This window comes from Callionymus lyra, chromosome 10, assembly GCF_982586985.1.
Source record: "Callionymus lyra chromosome 10, fCalLyr1.hap1.1, whole genome shotgun sequence".
In the NCBI taxonomy this organism is placed as follows: domain Eukaryota; kingdom Metazoa; phylum Chordata; class Actinopteri; order Syngnathiformes; family Callionymidae; genus Callionymus; species Callionymus lyra.
In genome coordinates, this window is record NC_141827.1 from 11138769 (window position 1) to 11161773 (window position 23005).

Sequence of the window (23005 nt, forward strand, 5' to 3'; positions counted from 1 at the left end):
CCTCGTTGTGGACATGTAGATAGAAGATGTATTACGGTTTTAAATTGGATTCATAAATAATTCAAAGTGAATCTATTATTTAATCAAATGGATTTGGAGTTTAGGATTGAACGCTTTAGGCGCAGGATATTGAAAATAAAGATGTTTAGTCAAATGTGTCAATACATTTTTTTATCTTCCAAATATTCTATTTATTCATGTGTTTATAAAAAAAAAAATGTCGTTATAATATAAATCTACAAAAAACGTGTGATTAAAATCTTTCTCACGCGGTGCTTTAATTCTCTCGTGACGTGTGTGTAGTGTGAGTCAGAAATGAACGCTGTCAATATAAAGTGTGTAACGATGGCGGTGTGTGTGTGTGTGTGTGTCCAGTGTTGTGATGTTGGCAGATGGTTCCGAGTCACAGCAGCACATGCTCAGTTATGTTCAACCAGACAAGTTGTGAAGGCTTAGCTGTGGCTGCTGAGGTCATTGCTCTGGAGGAGGAAGAAGAAGAAGAAGAAGAAGAAAAAAAAAATATCCTCCCTCCACTACACCGCCTCCATTTTGAACAGCCATGTAATAGGGGATTCGCTTAGTTTGTGCGTGTGTATGTGTGCGTGCGCGCGTATGTGTGTGCGCGCGCGCGTGCGCGTATGTGTGTGTATGTGTGTGTGTGTGTGTATCGCCTGCTGCGCTGCGTAGTGTCAACAAGCCACATCTAAACACCGCTTCGACATGGACGACCTGTTCAGTCCGCGCAGGTAATTGAAATAAAATTAAAAAATTATCTCGTTTTTTTCCCTCTCGCCCGCGACTCTTCTGTTCCGAACGTGTGCGTCCAGGTGTCGTTCGTCAGCCCTCGAGTGAGGACCAGTGTCAGTGGTCACGAAGTTGGTGTCTGGCTAACGAGCTAGCTCCATAACAAGCGTTAATGTTGCACCGTCGCTAGCTAACCTAGCTCGCCACCGAACCTTACCCTCTTCTCTTCTTCTTCATCCTCCACTTAAATGGCGTCACGAGTGTGTTTCGTGTGTTTATTTATCCCCGCGGATGTGTTAATAAACCCGCTAAATGGGTGTGTTAGCGTGTATTTACATGTCAAAAGCGACAGTTCCCTTTGCTAGCGTCGCTACCTTCCATGCTAACCCTTGGCCCCGGGATGCTATCACTTCATGGCGGAACTTTAACATGTTAAAATCTCCTTGAAATGGTTGAACCGTAAGAAAAAAAAAAAAAAAAAAAAAAAAATTAGTAGTCCGTGTGTGATTGATTGACAGGCTGGTGCGTCGGGTTTCACGCATGTAATTGTAGGAAGCGGCTCTGATTGGTTGACCGGGAGGAGGCGGGACGAGTGGGATCACTGTTTCCCCCCTCCCCATGTATTGATGCGTCCGCCGAGGCGATGATGGCTCCTCACACGTCTACTGTACTTCAAGCACTACTTTTTTGTGTTTCTCTCTCTCGCAGGAGCTTGAACAGCACGCAAGGCGAGATAAGAGTTGGGCCAAGTCATCAGGTATTATTGATAATATCAACATGTACTTGTTATATTACTCACGTTACTCTCACAGATTTAAAAACATAATAAAAAATAACAGGATACATAACATGAGAAGGAAAAAAGTCACTTGATTTGCAAGATCTTTCAATCCATATACACAAATAAACAGTTATGAGTAGTCCTGCCACTCGGGCATTTAAAGGGCAGCTAATGTTGAAACCAGTGCTGGGTCTCAAATCGCATACTTGCGTACTCAAAGTTAGTATTTTTAGTGCGTAAGTGCGTCTCAATTCCTAGTATGCCACGCACACTTAATTTGCGTACTAAAACGCCCACAAAACTGATTATGGTTCGATGGACACTATCTACCCTAAACAGCAGCCATCTTAGTGACGTTGTAAACGGAAGTTACGTCATATATATATATATATATATATATATATGCATATATATGCATATATATTCATATATGTACAGGTGTATTTTCCGCAGCGGTAGAAGGATGAGACGTCTTCAGTGCTGATACCAGCTTAAATATCTCACGAATATTTAGATTCTCATATTTTCTCTTTATTTCTTTTTCTAAACTTGCAAAACATGCTGCCAGCAGGTGGCGATAGCGTTCAAACAGCTGGTTGAAACCATCATTAAATGGTAGTAGAAGAAGAAGCTGTGGCGTCAATTCCGGTTAGTGCGTAGCAGCAGTGTTTGATTTGAGACATACTATCTGTGGAGGATTTGCGTACTAGTTACTATGTACACTATCTTGATGAATACTAACTTCTAGTATACTAAGAGAAGTATGTGATTTGAGACACAGCACAGGGGTGGGCAATTATAATTCTTCAGGGGCCAGATTAAATTCTGTGAATGTTGTTAGGGCCCGTCAAGCAAAAAGAAAAACGCATTTGCATTCGTCATTAGGCCGTGACATTTATTCAACTAAATTATCTGCCATTTTATTCTTGTATATATGAGGGTTTTTTTTCTTCATTTCTTCAACTAACTTTAAAAAAATATTTTGAGGGATTCATATATACTCACAAAAATGACACACAAAAAGGAGGGGAAAAGGTAAATAAGTGTAATGTGAAAATGTAAATGAATAATAAAAATAAAATACACTTTTTAATGCATTAGAACCATTGATATATAATCATACTTTGACATTACGAGGGCCGCATAAATACAGTCAAAGGTCTGGTTTAAACTCGACTTGAAATGTTTCAAATCCGAGATGCAGCAAAGTCCCTCATCATGATGATATTTCGAAGTTATCGCTTCTGTTCTCCTCCGTTTGAAATCTCGCCAAACAAGAGGTTACAGGAGAAAAGTCCATTATGACATAATAATGGCTTTGCTCCTTCTCCTGCCGGTTTTTATCGCACCCGCTTTGTTTATACAACGAGTCCCTTGGAGATGAAGACTTCCGGGATTGATGGGTGTGGCAAACAAGATTTCATCTCCAGGAAAACAAAGTGTTTTCCTTTTGGCGGGGCTTAATATAATTTTCTAATGTAAATATATTTCAAAGAAAAGAGAGTTTTGTACAAACAGACACACACTGATGTTACTAGAGGTCCAAGATTGATTTAAGACACGCTTAAATTAACACAATAGTTTAACTTCTAAATGAAACGTAAACTGACGTCACTCTTTCCAAATAGTTTGCTAATCATTGTTAAACCTGCTCCAGGCCAAACTTCCAGAGCTGCAGCCTCGGCCTCCTCAGAGCCTACAGAGCCACACAGACAATGAGGAGCTGATGTGGACGCCCGGGGTCAACGACTGCGATCTTCTGATGTACCTGAGAGCTGCAAGGTTGGTGTCCTCACAGAGTAACCGGAGCCAACAGTTGACGTGCGAGCAGGTGCCACCAGGCTTCACATGCTTTCATGATTACGGTGTTAAACCGGTGTAACGTCTTCGGTGTGAACGGCCTGTCGTGTCTCGCGTTGTGTTACTGGTTATTTCATGGTAATAAATAATTGATTATCAATGTAATTCAATATTCCGGTCAGATAGGAGATCAACAAAATTATATTAGGTGTTACTGAATTGAAATTTAAATCATTTATTGTCTTAAAATATCTATTTTTTTCTTGCAATTATGTTTTTTTTAATATATATATTATATATATTTCATATATACTTTATTGAATATTGTTTTGATTGTTTAAGCGCTTTGTGACCCTGGTCTGGAAAAGCGCTATATAAATAACAATTACTTACTTACTTACTTACTTACAATATCATTTTGAGCATTTAAGTCGCAGAAGACAATTCACGATATTATGTTCATTTATCTAACATGTACATCGTCCACAGGAGCATGGCAGCGTTCGCAGGGATGTGCGACGGTGGATCCACGGAAGACGGTTGTTTAGCCGCGTCCCGTGACGACACTACTCTCAACGCTCTAAACATGGTGGGTAACTCAAACTGATCCATACATACATGTAACAATGTTGCAAACTTACTCTTGTTTTCTGTACTTGCAGCTCCATGCAAGCCACTACGACGCAGCTAAAGCTCTCCAGCGTCTTGTGAAGAAACCTCTGCCCAAGCTTATAGAGAAGTGCTGGTCTGAAGAGGACGTGGTGAGACACTTGTTGTATTATTATTATTATTATTCATTATTAATAATTATTATTATTCCTCTCTCTTTGCGCTTGATGGATCTACTGACTCCTTCAAGAAACATCTTAAGATGTTTTTATTTGTTCAGGCTTTTCCTTGATTTTCTGGAACTCCTGTTGTGTTATCAGTTTTATCTTGATCTTTAAAATATATACTTTATTGAATATTGTTCTGATTGTTTAAGCGCTTTGTGACCCTGGTCTGGAAAAGCGCTATACAAATAAAAATTACTTACTTATGTACTTATTATTGTTGACGGTGTACAAGAAATAAATTTTATAAAAAAAACCAAGACATCCACAACTGCAAATCAAGAAAAGTACTATCATTGATCTCTTAAACTGCCTTCACTATATCCATAGTTTATTTATGCTAATGCTGTGACAAATATTTAGCTAAAATAATTTTTTGATTTCAAGTACCTCATCTACTCTTGTGTCATTTCATACGATTGTATTTGAAATGGATGACAATGTCAGGGGTATGTTAGCTGTTGAAGTTGGTTTTCAAAATTTGTGTTTAAAATTATTTATCTTTATTTATTGTTGACGATATTTCAATACAATGCACGTTATCAGATTTTGATTATATTATTGACATCTCTGTATGCAAACGTGTCGGTGTAATAATCGTTTTCTCCGCAGAAACGCTTCATCAAAGGCCTCAGACAGTACGGAAAGAACTTCTTTCGTATCAGGAAAGACTTTCTTCCCACCAAAAAAACTGTAAGACTACTGCTACAACTAAATCTTCGCCACTGTTCAATTGCCTGACATCTCTTTTTTAAAATGTAACTTCAAGGGGGAGCTGATCACCTTCTACTACCACTGGAAGAAAACCCCGGAGGCCGCAGGAACGCGAGCCTATCGTCAGCAGCGCAGACAACCGTCGTCTCGTAAAGCCAAGACCCGTGCGGCGGCGGCTCCAGTGAACACTCCGTCAAGAGGCTACTCGGGTGAGACGTTTGCCTGAAACACAATTCTTAGAAGCGTCATTCATCTTTGTCTCTTCTTTTAAGTGGACGCAAGTTCTGCGAGCGAGGACGACCTGGACAGCGAGGACAGCGAACAGGACATCAAGAGCTGCAGCAACTGTGGGACAACCCGTGAGTCTTGATTGATTTTTACACCAAACTTTGAAACCTTTTTAATCTAATAAAATGCCTGGAAAATGTAATCTAACAGGTTCTAAAGATTGGCACCAAGGTAGAAGAGATAACCATCTGCTGTGCACAGCCTGTCGCACATATGAGAACAAGCACGGATGTTTACCAGCCTCTCAGAAGTCTGGAGGGACTTTCATGTTTAAACCGGTTAAAGAGGAAGAAAGCAAACATGCAATGAGGACACGGAGAAGCAGAGCACCAGTAAGCGTGGCGCTTTCATTTTGACAAATATTTCTTCTTTTGTGAAGTAAATGCATTTAAAAATGGTTTAATTACAACTTGGATAGTTGGATTATTTGCTCCAAACATCTTCCTCCATTGATTCACTCATTTAATATGTTGATAAATATTCACCACTGGTGTGGAAGCTTGAGCTGGGAGTGAATCAATGAAGACAAATGAAGAAACAAATTCAATATAAAATGAACTGTGACCATTTAAATTCTAGTCATTGTGAATCTATAGTTCAGTTTTTTTGATCTAAGATTGACTCCCTTTTTCAGCAGGTTTCATCTTTGAGAAGTGGTCACAGGAGGCTGACCGGCTCCCCCACCCGCGAGGATCTGTCCAGCCAGAACCCTTCAAGTGGAGCAAATATGGTTTCCCTAAGACCACTGTCCACCGACAACAAGAACGACTCTGGGAAGAAAAGCAAGGTTTGTTTTTCACTTTTCTCATCACCAAAAATAACGACGTGCATAGTTCAAACTGTCGTACGCTTCATACCAGGAAGATTCGAAGACATCCATCTGTGTTTTAACTTCCAATCATCCAGAAAAGAGTAACTTATGTCGTGAATTTGTCCGACAGAAAATTAAAGAGGAGACGGCATCACCAAAGACGATGAAGCGAGTGAGAGAGAGTCCTGTGCAGGAACCAGATGGACCTGAAAAGGTGGCACCCAAAAGGCCTAAGACACAAGTAAGTGGATTTGGCCTAAAGATAATATTATTAAACAGCCTTCGCTGCCGCATAGTTGATGAGAATTCAAATGTTTATTTGTTTTTGTGATTAATTTTCTGCTTAAAGTAATCTGAATGTTGCTGATTGATTGAGAATATAACAGTTGATTTGTTTGTTTAGATTTAAGTTCTTCAGTAAAGTTCAACATGACTTGTCCAGCTATAAGAAGTTTTGATACTCTCCTAGATTGTTTAATCCTCATTGCTTACATTGTTTAAATTATAATTGCGGAAAATGTTGGCTTTGAAATATCGAGTATAATCTCTAAATGTGCTGTAATATAACACTCGCATTAAGATTGAGCAAAAGCATCGTAAATTCTTTACAAATTATTCATCTTAATTTGAATATAAAATTCAAAGATGTTACAGTTTTTACAGAGTCACTTGATAGAATATTAACTCCATGATTTTGTCCAGAATCCCCCGGCCTCGCGGTCCGAGGTGGAGCCTGAGGTGGAGGAAGAGAGCTCCTCGGAAAGCCGCAGCGCTCAAGACGATGGCAGCAGCGACACCAAAGACATAGACCAGGACAACCGCAGCTCCTCTCCCAGTATTCCAAGTCCTCAACAGGGCAACGAAAGTGATTCTGACTCGTCGGCACAGCCGGGGGGCATCCCCGCAGAGGCCGTCGCTCCAGGGGGGGCCGTCCTCCCAGACGCTCCAGTCCCACTGAGCACACTTGCTCCAAGTGCTCCTGCCACTCCTCAGCCTCCGCTCAACCCCCTCCCCGCCGATCCCATCGAGGTCCCGTCCCCGCCGTCCCCGGAACCTCTCGGCCCGGCCGCCGTTCCGTCGGCGGCCATCGTGGGTCCGAGCAGCCGACAACAACCCGTCCCATTGTCTGTGCGGAACCCTTCTCCGACTCGGGACCCTCCGGTCTCGCCCACCTTTCAGATCCCGCCGTCTCTGAGCTCCCCTCAGGCCCCCCCACAGCGGCCCCCCTTCTTAAGGGAGTCGCAGCCTCCTCTCTCCGGCCCAGGAGTCAAACCTCCGCCCACCACTCCCATTCCACCTACGCACAAGCAGAGCCCGCATCCGTCAAGCGGGGCGTTCCCACAGATGCCCTCCAATCTCCCGCCTCCACCTGCGTTGAAACCCCTCAACGCTTTGCCAAACCAACACCCGCCGGGTGCCCCCCCACCGCCACTGCAGCTCATGCAGCAACCTCAGCAGCCTCTGTCGGCACAGACACCCCAGCATCCAGCCATCGCTCAGGTCCAGAACCACCCCGCGAAGAGCATGAGCTTCTCTCACACACCCGCCACCCCCTCACACCCGCTCCCCTCACCGAGCACACTGGGTCCAGTCCCGGGTCTTCAGCCGTCCGTCCCACCCGCGCCCGCGAAACCTTCGCCGAGCAGTGCGGCGGGAGCAGCCGGACCACAGATCCAGATCAAGGAGGAGCCGTTGGATGAGATCGAGGAAGTCCAAAGCCCACCGTGTCCCCCCCGCAGCCCGTCACCGGAGCCCACCATCGTCAACATGGCGAGTCACGCCAGTCAATCTGCACGGTAAGTCCTGTTCAACTTCCTGTTTTATTCTCTCGAGTGTTGGCAGTGTTTTTATTTTACCCCTTCCTTCTTCACCTCAGTAGCATTTTATCTTTTATTTCTTTACCAAAATCCGCATTTGATGTGCGTTGGTGTCATTATTTCTGTCAAATATGGCATTAGACTTGTTTAATTGAAGATTTAAAACGGACTGCTTTCTATAATCTACTTTATTCAACATTTTTAAGATCTGTTTGTTTATTTTCAGAGCGAAAATCAAATTTGGGGTTTTAATATGGAAGTATATTGGTGACATCAGAATATTGAATGGTTTAATTCAACATTGTAAATGTTGAAACTTTATTCTTTTAATGGAATCTTATTGTTGTTTTAAAAGCATTTTTCTGTTTTAAGAACAATTTAATTAAATAGATTCGAAATTAAAAGGTTGAATTTTATTTTAATTGAATAATTTAAATCAATATATTTGTATATTGAAAGATAGAGTTTTGTTTTGCAACATTTTATATTGAATTTAATCAATTTAAAAGGCTAAGATTGAATTTAGAAAATCATCTATTTAACTATAGAAATTAGAATTTTAAACTCATTCATTTTGAAACTGTAATATATAATGATAATAAAACCCAAATTAACCCTTAGAACATACAAATTATTCTATAAACTATAAATTGAGATCTTCAGTACAGCAGTTGAAGTGATTATGTGTCTCTGAGTGAGTTTTTACTCAGAACTTCTCTTAACATGACAAAGACTGACTTCAGACTAAAACTTTGAGACACTCTTGAGTCGACTTGTTGGTTCCTAACTGTGCCCCATCATCCTCAGGTTCATTAAACATCTGGATCGTGGCTATAACTCGTGTGCAAGAACGGATCTGTTCTTCACTCCACTCTCATCTTCCAAACTGGCCAAGAAGAGGGAGGAGGCCGTGGAGCGAGCCAGGAGAGAGGCCGAGTTCAGCGCCCGGCAGGAGCGCGAGCGCGAGAAGGAGCGCGAGCGAGAAGCCGACAGAAATTCTGTAAGTCACTCGCTTTTTTTTATGGTGAAGCTTCATGAAGCAGCGTCCTCATTTCAGAGCCCAGGAGGTGGCGCTCTGTGCTTTGAAGTGATGTAAAAATAGTGCCATCTAGTGACGATGATTCATGAAGCTTCAGCCTCTCAACACTTCATTTGACCAACAACTAACTCACTGACCTGTCGACCCACAGAGGGCGTCCAGCTCTTCTCACGACAGCCGAATGAGCGAGGTTCAGATGATTCAAGGTCACGGTCGGTCCCCCTACGAGCAGCCCCCGACCACCGTCGCCGCAGTCCAGCCCTACATCGGCCCCGACACCCCGGCGCTGCGCACGCTCAGCGAATACGCCCGGCCACACGTGATGTCGCCCAACAATCGCAACCATCCGTTCTACGTGTCCCTGAGCCCCGGGGACCCCCTGCTGGCCTACCACATGCCGGGCCTGTACAGTGCAGAACCCAGCCTGAGGGAGCGGGAGCTGAGGAACCTTCGAGAACGGGAGCTGCGGGAGAGGATGAAGCCGGGGTTCGAGGTCAAACCCCCGGACATGGAAACCCTCCACCCGTCGGCCAACCCCATGGAGCACTTCGCCAGACACGGGGCTCTGGCTCTCCCCCACATCCCGGGGCCCCCGCACCCCTTCGTGCAGTTCCACCCCGGCCTGAACCACTTGGAGCGAGAGAGGATGGTTCTGGCCGCGCCGCAGATGCGACCCGAGCTGAGCTACGCCGAGCGGCTGACGGCGGAGCGGCTCCACGCCGAGAGGATGGCGTCCGTGGCGGACCCCGCTGCCAGGCTGCAGATGCTCAATGTGACGCCGCATCATCACCAGCACTCGCACATTCACTCTCACCTGCATCTCCACCAGCAGGATCCGCTGGGTCAGGGTGAGTCAGAAAATACTCACGTTATCAATACTTTAATAACGGATATAATCAAATATATTCTCTCCTGACTTACTAGAAATATCTTTTATTGGTTTAACTTCCACTATTTTTCTTTGATCTATGTTCTTTATCTTAATACTTGGATTGTGTCATCTTTTTCTTTCTCTTTATTTCTCTTTGTTCTTGTTCTTATTTTATTTTGATTTATTTTTTATGAAAAATTGCTGTATTTGCTGTGGCTAGATTAAATTAGATTAGATTAGATTCAATTTATTTATAAATCTGTTGGAACTCTGAAGTTATTTATTGTATTGTTCTTGTTTTTTTAAGCATTTATTATAATTATTATTTTTTAAATATTGAATGGTTGATTTATTTTTTTCAATTTCTTGATTTTAAGAAATGTAATAATCATTTAAACAATCAAGGATGTTAAACTCTATATTAAAGGAATTTAACATTGTTTTATTTTCTAATTAAATAATTTAAAAATACAGTTTTTTCAAATTATCTTCAATTCATGGCCTTTTTAATGTAATGTAAATATTCTCAGTATAAAACTGTTGGCGTCACAGTGTGACCTGACAATACCTTGATTTAATATTTAAAACCAGTTATGGTGCCACTAATATTCCCCCCAAAATGTAATTGAATTTTAAAAGCTACAATTTATAAAATGTATATTTTGGATTCATTGTAACTAAAATATAAAACTATATGTTTAAAATAAAAATCAAACAATAAAGACAAATATAACCTTTCACTATAGAAAGCCAAAATACAGCAGCCCTTGCATTAACTGTCTTGGAATTAATCTTCTCTTCCTTCCCACAGGGTCCAGCCCTCATCCGATGGAACCTCTCGCCCCAGGTCCCCGTCTGGCTCGCTTCCCATTCCCCGGCGGTCCGATGCCCAATCCTTTACTCAGTGACCTTCCTCATGACCACGAGATGTTGCGCCACCCTCTGTTCGGTGCGTGTTATTACACAGAAAAAAAAAACCAACGCTTTTTATCTTTTTACGTCATTTGGCTCACATGCGCGTCTTCTCCTCCAGCATATCAGCGGGAGCTGCAGGGTCAGATTCCTCAGATGTCGGCCGCCCACCAGCTCCAGGCCATGCATGCGCAGTCAGCCGAGCTGCAGAGGATGGCCATGGAGCAGCAGTGGCTGCACAGTCACCACATGCACGGAGGAGCTCTGCCCAGTCAGGAGGATTATTACAGGTGAGATCCTCTCAGTTTAAACAAACTTAAAACAGTTTAAAGTGGATCATAACGCTTCCTTGTGTTTCCACAGTCGTCTGAAGAAAGAAGGAGACAAGCCTTCGTGAGTCCCGACCGGCTAACCCGCCCCACTCAATAGAATACTGTGTACTCTAAGACTGTAAGAATATTTGTGTGGCCAGTCTTTTGTTATAATATATTTAGAACGAGAACCTTTGTGTATCTTTTTTGTGCATTCCTCGTCCAGCACTTAATGAGGCTGCCAAGGTCTGATTGAGATTTTCATATTGTTCTAGACTTTATACTGGTTTTATTATTTAAGAAACGTGGTGGTCTCGCTTCCCTCGCGTGAGGTTTTAAGTTCTCGCTGCACCACTTTGATATGCAGTGACTTTCAATTTGAAACCCAGCAGATCTCGGAGAGAGCAAGACGGCAAAAAAACACACGTCGGTTCCAAACGGATTCTCCTTGTACAGAATGGCATAGTAATGGGTGTCTAAAACTACCTAGCATGACCTTTCACCTTTGAACTAGAATAGACATTTGCATTCTCGTGTTTAGACTTCGAAAGCGGTAGAATTTGGATTTAAACTCGATATGATCCATATTTGTTTAAATCCTACATTTTTATATATGGAGATATCTTTCCACGATATGATCTTATCTTTTAATGGCTCAATTTTGAGACTGTATATATTAAATGTTCACAATATTATGTATGAAAAAAATCCTATAATGATGGTAGACGTCAACACTCGACCCCCGGACAACGATCCACATGTTATGACATATATATATAGTATTATAGAGTCTCACGGTTACTGATCGGAATCTGTTTGACAGACTGTTTTTACACTAATTTGATTGGACAACGTTGAATTGGGGACAAGAAAACGATTGGTATTGATTTTTAAAAAGAACTGCCTTGAAATTTAATATTTATGTCACATATTATAAAAGTGTATCCTTTGAATATTTATTTCAATAAATACTCCTGCGATGATGATGATTGTTTGGTATATTTGTTTGTTTGACCACATGAGGAAAATGTTGTGATGGTTCACGACACGATGTGATCATATTCAGTGCTCACTAGGTGGCGCTCTTGCCTCACAGATTATGTGGTTTTACTGAAAAAGATGCTCATAGCTAAAGATGAAAAATACATAGTACTCAACACTTTAATGTACACAAACAAAATAAATAAACCTGTAAACAAATGAAAGTATATTTATTATTTATTGAGAACAAAGACAGAAATGTGCGTTAATGTTTAGTATTTTATAGGTATTTGTGTTGTAAAGAGTGGATGAACACGGTTAAATAAAAATTCACTCATCAATTTAAATAAACAGAAAGTTATTGCTAGAGTAGATTTTAATTCACTGACCTAAAATATTGGAATATCGATGCAGCATTTTATTATTTTTGTATATGAACTATTAGCTAACAGTAGTTTATAAAGACTACTTATAGTAATGGACCCCAGTAAATAAATAAAACCAGTTGTGTGTGTGTGCTTCAGGGAGTATGTGGAGGTTGATTCCTTCTCACGTAGTGTCGCAGGTACTGGATCGCTGAGAGGGCGCTCACGTTCGCCAGCAGAGCTGAGGAACAAGAAAAAAGAAATCCTGTAAAAATGTAAACAAATGTTCAACTTGCATCTTTAAAGTGTTTTCCTCAACTTTTTAACTGCCTTTCCTGCTTCTAGTTCAGGATCGTAAACTTAGAATTGTCTTGTATTAAGAAATACAAGAAATTATTAAGTATTAAGAGAGTTCAAGTATTAAGTTAAAAATTAAGTTTAAGTTCAAGTATTAAGAAAGTGTATTAAGGGTGTGAGAAAGAAATGTATACACTTGAATATTGCCTTATTATTTTCACGATACAGTATAAATATTAAACACCACTGTATCGATGTTTAAAAAAATGTAGGAGATAAATTTCCCAATTTTTTTTTTTATGGGATTATTTATTAAATATATGTTTACATATATACAGTTTATATTTGTTTTCTTTTCAAATCATGTAACATTTTTGTCGTAGTTCTTTTATTTATTATATTTCATTGTGTATCAACTAATTTAAAAATAATTTTTATTAACAATCAACATGAAAATATCCATGTTTTTTTTAATTTATTTTTGTGTTGCAATTATGTATCCGGCCACTAGATGGCCATTACATCGTAAACACGCCAAAGGATCAATGACCAACAATTTTCCTAAATTAATTGTAGTTCTGCAGCTTCTCACCCGCTTTCCAGGCGTCCGTGTTGTCGGCGTCGGACGACTTCATCACCCAGGAGGCGAGGGCGATGCAGACCAGACACATGTCCGACTGCCTCAGCGTCGACAGAACCCCGGCTCGCCCTGGAAGAGAGAGCAGCCCTGAAGAACCGGACGGCTGATCCAGTCCGACATGTTCACGCTCACTCGTGGGCCGAACCGTCCTCTGCTCCACCTCCTCCTCCTCCAGGATCCGCCCCAAGAATCTCTCCTCGCTGATGACGGGCAGAACTTGATCCTTCTCAAAACAGAGAAGAGAGACTGCAGACCTGGTCCAGAGGCTTCCTTTGTCCGGGAAGCTGATTCTCCACGAGGACGTCCACGAGTCACGGAGGGAGTCGGAGAAGATCCTGACGGGATACGAGCTGGTCTCCTGCATCACACTCAGGAAACGATGGTCCAGACATGGAGACGTGAGTTCCCTCACGGTGGGGCGACAGCAGGAGAAAATAGGCACGGGTTCGTTTTCACAGTAGAAGCTCGGAAGGTCAAGAGAGAATTCCGAGAAAACGTGGAAGACGCAGTCGGGATCGGATCCATCCGTGTCGCTGAGAAGAACTGAAGACTTCAGCAGGAGGTCCTCCACGTCCAGCTCCTTCACGTCGTGCAGACTTTTACTCTTCCTCATCCTGCTCTGCCACGAAACTTCCTCCACTTCTTCCACTTCCTCCAGATCTTCCGGAGGTGTCGGGGTCTCCCTCCCGTCGGAACCCATGGAGTCGCTGACCTCCGAAGACGGGCTTTCCCTCTGGACGCTGGACCTCCCGCTGGCGCCGCCGACCCTCCGCCAACACTCGTCCTCCTCCAGGTCGGAGGCGGAGAAGTCCCAGCTGGAGCGATCGGGTTTGGACCCGTAATCCGAGTCGTCGTAGTTCTCCGACAAGCTGGCGGAAAAACAACAGCCTTCCGCGTCGGCTGCAGGTTCTTCTTCTGGGCCCGCCGGAGCCGGACCTGAACTCCTGAGCTGCAGGATGTCGTTTATGGTCAGTTTCTCCATCTCGTCCCAGAAGGCCGAGATGGCGTAGACGGGTCGCGTGTGGCCGGCGGCCCGGGCGAACGCTTCCGGACCGTCGGGCATCGTCACGGTGACGACCGGCGGACATGAGATCCCGTCACTTGTATCATCAGGAGGTTGGTTGACGACAGATGGAGACTCAGAGTCTTGAGAAGCATCACTGTCCTGCATCCCGTCGTCATGGCGATCCATACCAGGACTCTCAGAGTCTTGAGAAGCATCACTGTCCTGCATCCCGTCGTCATGGCGATCCATACCAGGACTCTCAGAGTCTTGAGAAGCATCACTGTCCTGCATCCCGTCGTCATGGCGATCCTCACCAGGACTCTGGTCAGTTCCAGGTTCGAGAAAGTCCTCCTGTGATGGAGAACTTTCAGTGAAGAACTCGACCGCATCTTCAAACTCATCGGGTTTCACCGGTGTTTGGTCCATCCTCAGTCCACTTCCTGTTTGATCGGAGGAGATTATGGGATGTTGAGTCATCTGGTTTTCCATCCCAGCACCTTCACAGGTGTCTGTCTCCGTCCCTGTATCTTCCGTTTTCTTTCTTTCCCTGCAGGTTCTTCTGCTCTTCGAGACCTTCTTCTGTCGTCGTCTCCTGCAGGGTCGCGACGGGCTGTCGTTGACGGTCACGAACCATCGCTCCTTCTCTTGTCTCAGAGTAAACCAGGTGGTCTTCGTAGGCTCCGGGTTCTTCTCCTCGGCTCCTTCGGTTTGAACTTGTTTGTCCTCCAGTCGAGTCTCTCCATCTACGGTCAGGAGCGTCGAGAGGAACGGATTCAGATCCTCTGTGACGTCCTCCTCACCGACGGTCTTCTCCGGCTCCCACAAGACCAGGACGGTCTCCTCTGGCTCCTCCGAGACCGAGGCGATCTCCGAGGTCTGGCCGGGGTCCGCTCTATGTTCAGGTAAAGCGAGCGACGCCTGCAGAAGTCCGCACTCTTCACACTCCTCGTAGAAACTCCTCCAGTCCTCCTCTGCGAGCATCATGCTGTGATCGATGTCCTCCATCACATGCTCTTTTGTCTGGAAAATGTCGACACACCAGAAGGTCAGTGGAATGTTCTCCACAGATTAGTGCAGGAGGGGGGGGGGGGAGTTCTTAAGGGGCCGTCCAACCAAAACACAAGTGAATGAGAAGAATCTCTAACAAGAACTTTGTGTCAGAAAGTGTTATGGTTGAATTTAACATTTAAAATGTCAAAACTTTGATAACATTTTTGTTTTAATAATAATAATAATTTAATTGTAGCATTTAATATAATAATTTAATTTAAATATTTCTATGTTGAGCCATTTGTTGTTGTTTTTACTTATTTTAAATAAAAAGAAAATAATAAATAAAATAAATAATATATTTATGTAGACTTTTAAATTCAACATAAAATGTTGATATTATTAGTCTCACCAGACAAAACCAAAAGAGCTACACATCAAATTTTCGACAAATCATGGCAGAATTCTAATTTAAAAAAATGTTAATCTATTAAAAATAAAAATTCAAACTTGCAACGTAAAATGTTATCTTAACAATATTATTATATTATATATTATTATATAATTTCAATAAAATAAATATTAACATACATGTTGAAACACCGAGAAGGGATCGAAATAATCATTCTAATAGAAAAATATTCACGTTACCTTCCAACTGAATAGAATAATAAAGAATATATATAATGAAAAACTATGAATAAAAAAACATTTCCTTAAAGTTTTAAATACCGGAAAGAGACAAATGCTGTTTTTCAACAAAAATTAAAAAAAATACATTATTATTATTTTTGTGAAATTCATTAAAGAAAGGCTGTACTTGTTAAAGTGGTGTAATCTTAATAACGCATTAAACAAAACTTTCACATTAAATATTTATATATATAATCAAAACAATAATAAAAAGTAGAAAAAAGTTAAAATTGATCAAAACTCTAACTTCTTCAGGACCACATAAACACACTTAGAGGGCCACGTGTGGTCCCCGGGCCACCCTTTTTTAGGGCCATGATTTACTGCAGGATTTTTTTTGTTGCTTTTTCTGAACGTCTTTTAGAGAGACGCAGATGCAAAACTCGACAACGACCTCCACTCAGAGACGTCAGAACAGGTCATGTGATCACATACGGCAAGTTAAACTTCTGCGACACGTTAAACTCACCATGATGTTAACAAGGATCCATGTCCTGACTTGATGGTGTGAACTAACCTGTAACAGAAGAGAGTTCGATCGTGGTCCGTACTTTCAGGTAGATCCTCCGTCTGTCCTTGCATATGTGTCAGCCCGCGGCCTTTCACTTGTTATTAATAGACTTCAGTCACATGGAGCTGAAAACACCCCCCATGTGACTCCCCTTCACTCCACACACCTCAATGACACGTAAGTCATGACTTATGACAGCATTAAACATCCAAATCAAAGTGGAAAATCTGGAGTCTGTGTCTGTTATTCACTCTCTGCTGCAGATATTATTGTCTTGTCACCCAAAGTGAGAATACAACTTTGGAAAAGAAAATCTTTTCAACTTGGACTAAATTCCAAGAGGAATTTAAATGTTCCAGATTATGTGACAGGAGAGATTTAAAAGGCGGGGAAAGCGAATTGCTGTTGTTTTTAACAATGTCTATAGTTGTAATTGGAATGATTGTTGTGGATTTTTTTCTCAGGTTTATATCAATTTACCAGCCAAAAAGTAGATGCATTTTTCTTACAGTACTGAGGTTCTCTTGAGTCATGGAAGATTTTTTTTATTGAACAATATTATTTTATTTAACATTTACACTTCATTATAATTTTTCCATATTATTTTTATTAAATGGTTTCATTTTGTACAATCATGACTTGCATAGTAGAATTCTCTACGTGATATTTTCAGGATGCTTTTCACTTCATAATGTATGGGTGTTCCTTAGAGTCAGCACATTCGTTTTTGGGCCTCCGGGTCACCCTGACCCTGAGATAACACAAGTGATAAAGAAGAAACTGATACATTAAGAGCCTTTTTTCTGTTGAATCAATGGCGAAACTGAGAATTATGAAATTGCAGTTTCACTTTTCGAAACTAGGGGGAGCCAGAAACGGTTTTCTGAAGACTACCTAAGGGGTTTTTAGAATTATATGCCAGATTCATTGGCTTTGGGGTCGAAATACGGCCTCCCAAGTCATTATGCGTTTATGATAACAGATTATGGGTTTATTCATTTTATGTTTAAAGAACAAAAATGATAAATGTCTACAATTAAACAGAGAATTCAAAAATAATATTAAAACTGATGTCAAAAAAATTACTTTCTTCTAAAAGAGGAACAAGATAATCAAGATAGATTGAGCTTCAACAATAAAGTCCAGTCGGCATCATTAAAAAAATATTTATTACAGACACGTCAAGAGTTTACATGTGGCTGCTTTAGGCTTGTTATGGCACAAGAATCACAGTTTAGACTCGAAGAAAGTAAGGTTTTGCTCACACATTTGGCAGCATCAGTAGTCAAGGTAGGAAGTGACGACGATGATCACTTAGATCATTGGTTAATCCATCACTCGCGATAATAGTTGCTCTGTATACATTCAACTTGGTTAGGCCGACAAATAATAATAAATAGTTTTCAAATAGCAAAGTAACCACACGTTTGGTCGACAGTAGAAAGTGCACAACAGTTAAAAAAAACAACACTTCAATTAGCTTAAAACCAACACATTAAATGCTGCTAAAAAAAAAACAACACAAAATTATTCACAATGACTGAATAAAAAGTAAATTTACAAGAATGGAAAGTTAATCTGAACAGAGTTCAAGATAATGTGAATAGTAGAATAAATGGAAAAAATGTGTTTTTTAAATGAAACAATTGAGTATTTTGGTCTTTTGTGAAAAATAATTTAGCGGCAATTCATGGTTTGGTTTTCTCAGTATAAAATAATGTTTTTCTAAACTTGTTTTGATTATTTATCAAGTTTCATTTTGTGGTTTTGAATAAAAACATGATTGATTGCAAGTGTAATATGTGAATTGATTGAAATAAATCTTCTGATTACCGGCTAAATACGAGGAAAGTAGCAGCTGCTCAGACATGATTCCTCAAACACGAGGCTTCACTTCATCAGTCCGGCTCGAAGCCCGAGCTTTGGTCCTTCTAGACGTTGAGCTGAGAGGTCGGGGAGGTGGGGCTGAGACCACCGGTAGAAGTCTTGGACGGCCGCTCCCTCCTGACGTATCTCTGCTTCCTCCCTTCAGACAAACAAATGACATGTCGGATATACAAGTCATGGAAGCATTTTAAATAAACCAATTGGAAATACATTCTGGAAAATTTCATTTGAAACCAAATACTTTTGTTATCTAAAAAAATTAACTCTCTCCAGAGGAGAACATGACATCATCTGTGATCAAGTGTATTTTTCCTAACTTGTTCTTAAAGTAAGTGTTTATCCACGTTTATTTCTTCCATGTCTGAGCGATGCATCTCTTTTAAAAAACAACTTAAACCAACAAAGTGTTGTGTTAGCTGACAGTAGGGAGATCTGAGAAGCAACTTTTCTTTTTCCTTTTTTTATACAACTCTTCACTTACAGACTTAAAAACCTGCTTAACAACCATCAGACGTTTTATTGTTTCTAAAGCCAAACATTCTCACCTGTCGAAGGAGGAATCATCACAGCCTGAGAGAGAGAAACAAGTTTTAAAGGACAGAAAAACACAAGTATTGACTGAATCTTTATATAAAAAAAAGCGCTTACTGTTTCACTTGGCTGGAATATAAACGCTGCAAGAGAAGGAAAAAGGTGTTAGAAAGTGCGTGTGCAGCCTACTCCCATCAGTATGTGTGAATGACTGTCAAAGCGCTTTGTGACCCTGGTCTAGAAAGGCGCTATATAAATAGAGATTATTATTATTATTATTATTTACTGTAGAGGTGTTCATGAAGCAGTGTCATCATCTCCAGAGATCAGCAGGGGGCGCTCTTAACTTACAAATGACTTGCTCATACCCAAAGATACAACATCTAGAGGACAAATGCTTCAAGAAGGTTCATACGAGTTAAAAGTAAATGCATTTAAAAGATTATCTAGTTTCATTTCAAACCTAAATGTTTCAGCCTTACATTTGTTGTGACGGTAGAAGATACCGGGGAGTCTGTTGGAGCGCTTGAGGTAGAAGAAAGAGGCCACGGAGAGAATGAGGAACAGGCTGATCAGCAGAGTTCCTAAGAGCAGTGACGCAGCCACGCCTGCTCCTCCTGATCACAGCAAACAATAACAAACGTGTGAAACATTACAGCAACAATCCTTGAGATGAGAAAATGTAATCTAAGACTTTGTGTTTCCCTTGCATCAAATTCCATTCTGTCGCCCTCATATGGCGATAACAGTAACTGCAAGTATGATTGGAACAAAAAGTGGGAACTATTTTAAACTACGGATTATCATAAGTGACGTCATTCGGAAGTTAAATACACTAAAACGAACAGAAATAACTTGTTCTACTTCCATTTAATTGTTTGCAGATTTATGGCTCTACTGGTATTTCACAGTTACCTGGCTCGAGCCTTCATAACAACTCTGACGTAAAACATCCGCTATAGTAAACAGCAGTGGAGATATGGGCGATAGTCATGTGACTCATAAAGAGGCCCCAAGTTACAGGATCTTAAAATGCACACCAAGGTCAGCGAAGAGAATAAAAACGTTCTGTTGTGTCAATCGTAGATAGAAAGATAGAACTTTATTGATCCCTCAGGAGGTCTAAAAGATAAAGGACATTGAGACAAATAAAGACAAAGGATACAAAGGTTAACATAGAATATCATACTTTCACTCCTGCCCCCAAACTCACAATTAAACAATCTAATAGCATGAGGAATGAATGAGTCCCTGAGTCTATTGGTGTTGCATCATGGAAGGAGCATTCGTGCTCCATCTGCTTCTCTGCTCACTGATGACAGTGTTCAGAGGATGACTGTCATCATCCATGATGGACAGTAGTTTCTCCAGAGATCTCCTCTCAGCAACTGTCACCAGTGAGTCCAGCTTCAACCACCGAGCCAGTCCTCCTGATCAACCTGTCCAACCTAGAGTTTCTATACTGACCAGAGAAATAAATCGCGGGCAAACTCACCAATTTTCGGCACTACAGTCGTGATTGTCGTGTGATTTTTCCCTTCAACTGTGTAATCTGAAACGTGAAGTAGGTCAAACATTAGATGAAAGAGTTTAATGTTTAATACACGTTTTCTTACTGTAGCTGCAGGTAGTGATGTTCTCCAAATCCACAGCCGCCGGGTCACAGAAGATGCAAATATGATTGATGTTGTCCAGGATCCGCAAGAAGCATCCTAGTTAGAACGACAAGATAGATGAACTTTATTGATCCCTCTGGAGGTTTCCTTAATAAATGAGTATTTTTGAGATTGACTTGCAAACTGGAGAATGGCTGCGTTGGTGCTCTGTCCTGTTTTTCTATTGTTCATTATGTGTGTTGCATTATTTCATTCTTTTTTCTCTAAAAATGTAAGTAATTTATATTTATAAAGCGCTTTTCTAGACCAGGGTCACAAAGAGCTTAAACAATATAATTAAAAAATCCTCAAAAAATATACACTTAAAAGATCAAGATAACACGGAGAACAACACAGGAGTTCCAGAAAATCAGTGAAAAACCTGCATGAATAACAAAGTCTTTAGGACAATGAGAAGAAAACACATCTACTGGCTTATCAGGTAGGTTAACCAGCTCCAAAAAAAACACAGGGACATGTAGAACATGGACCTATTATTTATGTAAACTGAATTCCACCCTATCATAACCTCTCCTTTATTTAATAATACACTATAATTACTTGACAAATTAGACAAATGTCAATAATGTCTACACAAACACTCACTAATAAAACTTTAAAACATTTAATCCGGTCCTCCAAGATGATGAATAAGACTCAAAAATAAAAAATAAACATGTGACAACAATTACAAATGAACAACAGGTACAATTATATTATATTAGAAAAGCTGGGAAACATTTCTTGTTCAAATATATCACCTGGTTCACAGTGGGTGTCGTTGGAACATGAGCTGTTCACTTTCTGCTTCTCGCTGCAGCACTCGAACGTGTTCTGGTGAAGAGCCTGTGAGGAGAAAACCATTTTAAACTGGACAACAGTTAAAAAAAAAAAAAGTAGTTCTTGTGATACCTTTGTAACAGGAGTTTCAGGTCGGATCAGAATCACAGTGGCGGCAAAGACCAACAGGAATGACAGGGCCATAGTTTAACCCTTGATGACACACAAGCATAAGATTATAATTCAGTTTGCAAAACATCTCCCTGTGAGTTGCTTTAATGTTGACATGAATCATGTGCATTATTACACAAGCAGTCTGTGAGTAGGTTAGGTAGAACTTTATTGATCCCTCAGGAGGTCTCCTTCGGGAAGATTGTGTTTTTTTTTCTCCAAATTATCCACAGCAAATAGAGCAATTTTTCATAAAGAAATAATAAAAATAAAAGAACAAGAACAAAGAGAAATAAAGAGAAAGAACAAGATGACACAATCTAAGTACAAGTCTAAAGATAAAGATAAAGAACATAGATCAAAGAAAAATAACAAAGACAAATGATACAAAGATTAACATAGACAAGAACATCATAATACTTTTACTTCACTCCTGCCCCCGAGCTCAGAATTCTGAGATTAATGGCTTCGTTTATATTGGAAACTGGAACCTTTGTTAAAATAGCTTTTTAACCAAACAAAGCTGGATGGAAGTAGATTTATTTTTAGTTTAAACTCACTGTCAAGGATGCAGGAAATATGACATTTAACTTAAAAATCATGGCTTCAGTTTTTTCCTTCATGATTTAATTCTCACAGTTTCCATCGTAACACGAGAAACGTGTTGAATTAAAAGAGAAATAAACGATCGAAGATCAGCCTCCGGCGGGACGCAGCGAGTCACCTGTTGTAGAGCTCGACAGGCGGCGGTTAGCGAGCTAACGTTAGCACCTGCTGTCATCCAGGGCGGAAATATATTGCATTTGTGAGAGTTTATCGATCACGTTAACGTCCATTTTAGCGCGGATTGTGACAAAAAAATCCACTAAATCTGCAGCACGTATGAAGCTCGGTTGACGGGCGCGAATGTGTCAAGTTGTAAACACAAAAGTTGACTCACCAGCCGCACACACTGGGCTGCGACCACAACACACTCCGAGCCGTGATTGATGCGGATCTGAGGATAGAATTCTTGAGAAACACACAAAAAATCCGCTCGATGAAGGGATTAACATCCACACTCTTAATCACATCCGCATATCGAGTACGGATAATCCGCACAATTTAACCCAGAGATAGTAGTTTTTGTCAGTGCACTTCCGGGTCTGACTTTCAGAATAAAAGTTTCAGTGGTATTTAACGGAAGCGATATTAAAAAACAAACAGTCGTACATGTACATGTAGAACGTGGGAGAGTATTTTTAAAACAATGCTTTCACTTTTGCTAAAACAACAATAACAAACGTAAAAAAAACAGCTAACAAAGTATTGTCCATATGTCAAGTTTCAATGGATGAGTATAACTTGACATGTAAAATAAATCTCCAAAAATCTCGTAAATATATATATATTTAGATATAACTTATATTTATAGAAAGTATAAAGTATCATGACATTCTATTCCACGTTAATCTTTGTATCCTTTGTCTTTGTTATTTGTCTTTGATCTTAGACTTATATTGTTTATAGAAACTTTGTTCTTGTTCTTATTTTTATTTTTATGAATTATCGTCTGTATCATCCATCCATGTATCTAT

General features: G+C 40.7%; 3 protein-coding genes across 4 annotated transcripts; 1 reads left to right on the forward strand and 2 right to left on the reverse strand.

The window, feature by feature from the left end:
- The first annotated feature begins 435 nt into the window (after positions 1–435).
- Positions 436–11904, forward strand: rereb (arginine-glutamic acid dipeptide (RE) repeats b). Its single transcript, XM_087800145.1, has 17 exons — positions 436–746; positions 1453–1501; positions 3183–3307; positions 3815–3914; positions 3988–4086; positions 4771–4851; positions 4928–5081; positions 5145–5231; positions 5311–5492; positions 5795–5947; positions 6102–6212; positions 6674–7767; positions 8596–8788; positions 8979–9675; positions 10510–10647; positions 10732–10900; positions 10974–11904. Exons 1-17 carry the CDS (start codon positions 721–723, stop codon positions 11005–11007), a joined length of 3492 nt encoding a protein of 1163 aa, XP_087656271.1. The 5' UTR covers positions 436–720; the 3' UTR covers positions 11008–11904.
- A 302-nt stretch (positions 11905–12206) lies between these two features.
- On the reverse strand, positions 12207–15241 carry perm1b (PPARGC1 and ESRR induced regulator, muscle 1b). Its single transcript, XM_087801042.1, has 3 exons — positions 13337–15241; positions 13157–13273; positions 12207–12508 (listed from the first exon to the last, which is right to left on the reverse strand). The coding sequence occupies exons 1-3, from the start codon at positions 15213–15215 to the stop codon at positions 12423–12425; spliced, it is 2082 nt and encodes a 693-aa protein (XP_087657168.1). The 5' UTR covers positions 15216–15241; the 3' UTR covers positions 12207–12422.
- Positions 15242–16994: 1753 nt separating this feature from the next.
- Positions 16995–22584, reverse strand: c10h1orf159 (chromosome 10 C1orf159 homolog). Of its 2 annotated transcripts, none has more exons than XM_087800146.1 (9): positions 22369–22584; positions 21390–21470; positions 21239–21323; positions 20439–20534; positions 20318–20374; positions 19305–19439; positions 18940–18965; positions 18837–18861; positions 16995–18430 (listed from the first exon to the last, which is right to left on the reverse strand). In XM_087800146.1, exons 2-9 carry the CDS (start codon positions 21459–21461, stop codon positions 18336–18338), a joined length of 591 nt encoding a protein of 196 aa, XP_087656272.1. In that variant the 5' UTR covers positions 21462–21470; positions 22369–22584; the 3' UTR covers positions 16995–18335. The 2 variants fall into 2 exon arrangements, with proteins under 2 accessions (XP_087656272.1, XP_087656273.1); XM_087800147.1 differs by lacking the exon at positions 22369–22584 and adding an exon at positions 22153–22338.
- Positions 22585–23005: the final 421 nt, after the last annotated feature.

Bases quoted from the DNA above. Each gene is read 5' to 3' on its own strand.
- rereb (XM_087800145.1), top strand. From the start codon at position 721: ATGGACGACCTGTTCAGTCCGCGCAG. The intron at 747-1,452 runs GTAATTGAAATA...TCTCTCTCGCAG, and splicing joins GACCTGTTCAGTCCGCGCAG to GAGCTTGAACAGCACGCAAG. The intron at 7,768-8,595 runs GTAAGTCCTGTT...CATCATCCTCAG, and splicing joins CACGCCAGTCAATCTGCACG to GTTCATTAAACATCTGGATC.
- c10h1orf159 (XM_087800146.1), bottom strand. From the start codon at position 21,461: ATGGCCCTGTCATTCCTGTTGGTCTTTGCCGCCACTGTGATTCTGATC. The intron at 20,535-21,238 runs GTGATATATTTG...CGTTCTAACTAG, and splicing joins CGACACCCACTGTGAACCAG to GATGCTTCTTGCGGATCCTG. The intron at 19,440-20,317 runs GTGAGTTTGCCC...TGCTGTGATCAG, and splicing joins GACTGTAGTGCCGAAAATTG to GAGGAGCAGGCGTGGCTGCG.
- perm1b (XM_087801042.1), bottom strand. From the start codon at position 15,215: ATGGAGGACATCGATCACAGCATGATGCTCGCAGAGGAGGACTGGAGG. The intron at 13,274-13,336 runs GTGAGCGTGAAC...TCTCTCTTCCAG, and splicing joins GAGGACGGTTCGGCCCACGA to GGCGAGCCGGGGTTCTGTCG. The intron at 12,509-13,156 runs GTGAGAAGCTGC...CTTGTTCCTCAG, and splicing joins CACGGACGCCTGGAAAGCGG to CTCTGCTGGCGAACGTGAGC.